This window comes from Haplochromis burtoni, unplaced genomic scaffold (assembly GCF_018398535.1).
Source record: "Haplochromis burtoni strain Fernald_Lab_line unplaced genomic scaffold, NCSU_Asbu1 Contig_396, whole genome shotgun sequence".
NCBI classification, from domain to species: Eukaryota; Metazoa; Chordata; class Actinopteri; order Cichliformes; family Cichlidae; genus Haplochromis; species Haplochromis burtoni.
Genome location: NW_024582757.1, coordinates 57,493 through 62,456, shown reverse-complemented (window position 1 = coordinate 62,456; position 4,964 = coordinate 57,493). Strand labels below are relative to the sequence as shown.

Sequence of the window (4,964 nt, the reverse complement as noted above, 5' to 3'; positions counted from 1 at the left end):
TGCCCCTGACACACATCCTTCCTGCAAACACTGAAAGCTGTCAGTAACACATCACCATCATCTAAACTGCTGAGAAGAGGGGAGATGGAAAATGTGACTCAGTCCACCTCTGTTGGAAATGTGACAATAGGTGGAACTCCTACTGCTGAAATGGATCCGTGCCTGAAATGCATGTGATTCTCCATGTGATGGCAAAACCCATGGCCACACTCTACAGTTGGTAACTCTTGTGTATTTTTATTTCTTCATTTGAACACAATAACACACTTTAGTTTCCAATAAGTTTATCGATTGGTTTAAGCACATTCGTTCAATTTGTAAGCGCACATTTAGTTTACTTATTGTGACATGGGACCCTGTAACACACACACACAGTCTCGAAAGTGAAAGGAACAGTTCTTTGTTTATGCACACACTCCTCACTCTGTGTCACACACACACGTCTCATGTCAGCTCTCACTGCCAAACAGAACACACAGTTATTGAAACAGTCAGGCACACCTGTTCTTCCCGCCTGCGCACCGCCCTGCGAGCTCACTGTGTCACTCCTCCGCTTCAGCAGGCCAGAAACCACACCTCCCTCACACACCCCCACCGCCCGACTGAGGCCAGCCGAACGTACACCCCCGCGAGCAGGAGAGGAAATCGGCCACAACCACCAAAAGTTAGGTGTGAACAGCAGCGGCTCCCCACAGAGAGCCTGTTTTAGCTGCACAAACACCACCTGGCACTGCTCCGTCCACTGGACCAGATTGGGGGCACCTTTCCTGGTGAGATCGGTCAAGCGGCTGGCCAGGTCCGCGAACCTAGGCACAAACCGGCAGTAGTAGCCTGCCAGCCCCAGGAGACGTCCCACCTCCTTTTTGGTCTTCCGGCGCAGACAGGATGCAATCGGTGCTGTTTCCTCCACCTGCGAATGCACCTGCCCGTGACAGACTCCCCAACCTGTGCAGTTTTGCTCTCAGGTCCAGCACGTACTGAATCTCATTTTTCACGGGGCTCGACCCTTCCTCCCAGTTTTCTTTAATCAGGTCGAGCACCTTCTATGGCTGTCTGCTCTACAGCAACTCAAAGGAGAAAATCCTGTGGAGGTCTGGGGTACCTCCCTCACTGCAAACAGGATGAAATTGCGTTCATCCTCGTGTATGAACTTATGAATCATGGACTTTAAAGTCTTGTTCAGCCGCTCCACCAGCCTGTCAGTCTGAAGGAGGTAGACACTGGTCTGAACAGATTTAATGCCCAGTAATTTTTATAGCTCCTTTAGTGTGCGAGACATGAACGCCGTGCCCTGGGTGGTCAGTATTTCTTTTGGAATACGGACCTGGGAGATGACCTTAAACAGGGCTTGCGCACACTTTTCTGCCTCCTCCCCCCAGAGTCAGTGTTAGATGACCCCACGTCTCATCCCCGCATACTGCCCCAGCAAGCTATGTAACCCTGGCCAATTAGTTGGTGTCCAAAATTAGGGGATGCAACAGGCGCTGACCAACTGCCGCCTTTACCCCTTGCGTTTTGCCCTTGTATTGTAGCAGAAGCGGCACCACAGGATACTTGTGTCCCCATACACACATTTCACCTCCACCCATTCTGCTTCCAACGCCCCAGGCTGAACCAAGCTTTGGTGGACCAGGATCTGCGTCCAGCCCGAGTCCACCTTCTTGACACCTTACCGGAATGTGCTACGTACCTCCGGGACCAGGGGCGGGTGCTGTAGCCCCGGCGACGCTGGATGCGGAACACCCGTCCCAACTCATTGGACATTCCCGCAGTAGGTGCCCCGGCCACACACACTTCCAGGACTCTGTGCGGCTCTCCGTGGCTCAGAAGCGCCGTCGGGCAATTCTGGGCCACCGGCCTAAAGCAGGGCTGTGAAGGGGTTTGTGGGACCCCACACGCCGGCGCCTGAACTCAGCGTTTGATGAGCTCCGCCGTGTAGCCTCCGGTCTGGTGGCAGGTGATGGAAGCGGACCCAGTGGGCAGTGGCCTCGGGCAGCCCCTCAAAAAACACTGCTCGAGGACCACGAAGTTCAGCACACGCGCCTCCTCCAGTGATGGCCCTGAACGTAGCCCCGGACTAGGGCTGGGTATCGTCACTGATTTCTAGAATCGATTCAATTCCGATTCACAAGGTCCCGAATCGATTCGATTCATTGATTCGATTCGATTAATCTGGGAAATTTTGACAGTCAGAAATATTATAATTCAGATCAGTACATTTACATATTTTTGTATCTATAAAAAGGAAGCTGACACACGCAAGACTTTATCAAAGGTGTGAGCATCACAGCAGATGCCTTTGTGTCAAAGTAGCTGAAGATAAAACACAGAAAAACATGAAGGTGATTTTCCTGGCCTGGGATTTTATAAAAATATTCTGCAGTACATCAAAAACGAAAGAAAACCATTAATCAACACATGAACATTACCTCTGAAGTTACAGCGGTTTTATTAGAGACACGGCTAAGCGTTTTGCATTTTGCATAATTTTAAAAAGTTTAAATTTGTTCAGTATTGAACGGCAGAAATTAGGTTTTCTTTTCGGAAGTAAGTAAAAGGGAAAAAAAACGTCGCCGACAGCGCTGTAAACAACGGTAGACTTGTGCGTAACAAGCAAGCGAATAATGCAGAAAACAGATTTTTAGACGGGAAACTGTTTTGAAGAGCAGAGAGAGAGAGAGAGAGAGAAGCTGTGCATCGTGGTGGAAGCAAAACAGAAAAGTCAGAGTGAATCATGACGATGTTTATGTGAAGCGTAGTTTGGATCTTCTTTTGCTGCTGGTTCGGTCAATATTGTTTGGAGAGAATCAAACTAACAGCTTTAGAATCAGCGCATAAAGGGCGTGAACACAAAGCGCGACCCGCCGAAACATCAGAATCAGCAAGCTGTCAGCTTTCAGCCCCGACTGTGAGAAAGGCGACATCTAACTGATTCTGATCCGCGGGTTGCGCTGTGTGTTTAAGTCTTTGTGCAGAATCCGTGTTCCTGCTCTCATTTACTGTCTTAGCTGTTTGGTGGTTCTTGAAATTTTATGAGATTTCACCAGAGATTCTGGTATTTTGGGCAAAATAAATTTATATTAAAAAATCGATTCAGGATTTTAATGAATTGATTTTACGTTATCCAAGCCAGAATCGATTTTAATCGATAAATCGATTATAAAAACCCACCCCTACCCCAGACCTTTGCAAAACTGAAGACCAGAACAAGACAGTTTGGTTTCTGGTGCCACATTTGGAAAAAAACTCTCCTTTTAACTCTAATTAACAGGAATGATTGACTTCATCTACTCACAGCTGCTGCTGCTTCTCTCAAGCCAGCATTTTTTATTTAGTTCTCTGTTTCAGTGCACTATCAGTGAAACTGGTAATGTAAAATAGAAAGGCAGCACATCTACTTTCAGCTCATGTTAGTTCCCATGAATGTAGCTCATCCTGCTCACAAGATATATCTGATACCAATTAAGATGTTTCGCTCAGTCAGCTTCCTGTTTACCTGAGGTCGGGATAAGCAGATCCCAGTAAAACGATTTGCATCTGTATGGCAGGAATATCTTGGAGTTTTAGCACTTCTGCAATCTTGGTCAGGATTTCCTTTAACCAGTCTTGTTTGGATCCCTGTGAAGACAAATCAGTGACGTCAGTTTAGTCTGCAAGTTTCCCCAAACTGTAATCAACATAACTGCTGTTTTTGGAAATAATGATGCTTTTTCTTCTGGAGTAATTGCACTGGAATTTTAAGCTAGCTGGGCAGTAAATGTGAATTTTAAATTCTTTCAGTTACACAGGCTGAAAATTTGCTCCAGTCCTGTACTGCAATGGCAAAGGATTCATTTTAGCTTATTATAATCCCTGTATCATAATAGTGACCCCCTCCCACTCCTTGTCCTCTCATCATTCCAGATCCAATATCTATTGACAAATGTCTTTTTTCTATTTCTTACTGATTTTTCTTTTTCTTCACTTGATTTTAAAAGTATAACCAAAGTAAGAGGATAAATTTCAAAACTTAAATACAGCCCGTCAACGGTTCTTTTAGTGTAGTTAGTTTAATTTGTGACTAAGGTTGTTCGCCTCATTCCACTTCCTTGGTACCACCAACACCCAGATCCTCAAGTGGGAGCCCACCATCACCTCCGTCATAAGGCCCAGCAGAGGATGTACTTGCTGAGGCAGCTGAAGAAATTCAACCTGCCAACAACACTGCAATCATTGAGTCCATCCTCATCTCCTCCATTACCGTGCGGTATGATGGAGCCACCATCAGGGACAAACAGACTGCAGCGTGTTGTGTGCTCTGCTGAGATGGTGATTGGCTGCAAACTCCCATCTCTGCAGCACTCGGATCACAGCTGACCCTTCTCATCCTGGACACAGCTTGTTCGACCTGCTCCCCTCAGGCAGAAGAACAGTTTCTTCCCCTCTGCTGTTGGACTCATGAACAATAACCATATGACTGTTCCCACCACAAACACATGACACTATACTGTGCATCTGTTCCATTTTTGCACTGATCATCACCTGCATACATGTATATATCAATCTGCTTAGCATTTTTAATTTAAATTTTTATGTTTATTTAAGCGTTTGTCTCACAGTATGTTTTGCAATAAGTACCACAGCAATTTCCTAATGTTGTAAACCTGCTCAACATTTGACAATAAAACCCTTTCTGATTCTGTTTCACCCTGTCAAACAATGTTATGCTGATCAGTGTTTGTGCTTGATTGATTTAATTTGTGTCTCAGTTAAAGTGTGCATTAAAGATCAAGTCTCACCATTCTGGCAAACAGCTCGTGCAGTCTCTCTCCATTTTCTTGCACAGTCTCGTAAGCCTTCTGCTGCTGATTGCTGTCCTTCAGTTTGACCTCTCCTTTCAGGAGCCTCTGGACATATTCCACTGTCATTTCCTGGTAAAGCTGACCAATCAGCTCCTGAATTTAAACCAAGTATTTAAGTAGTCA

The 4,964-nt window shown here is 45.9% G+C and overlaps 1 protein-coding gene across 1 annotated transcript in view; it reads right to left on the bottom strand.

The window, feature by feature from the left end:
• Positions 1 to 3,496: 3,496 nt before the first annotated feature.
• Positions 3,497 to 4,964, bottom strand: part of LOC102294818 (tumor necrosis factor alpha-induced protein 2) — a gene marked incomplete at its 3' end in the record, with an annotated part of 3,588 nt that continues 2,120 nt past the window's right edge. Inside the window, 2 exon segments of the mRNA XM_042212862.1 lie at positions 3,497 to 3,618; positions 4,779 to 4,934. Coding sequence (XP_042068796.1) covers positions 3,497 to 3,618; positions 4,779 to 4,934 — 278 coding nt within the window.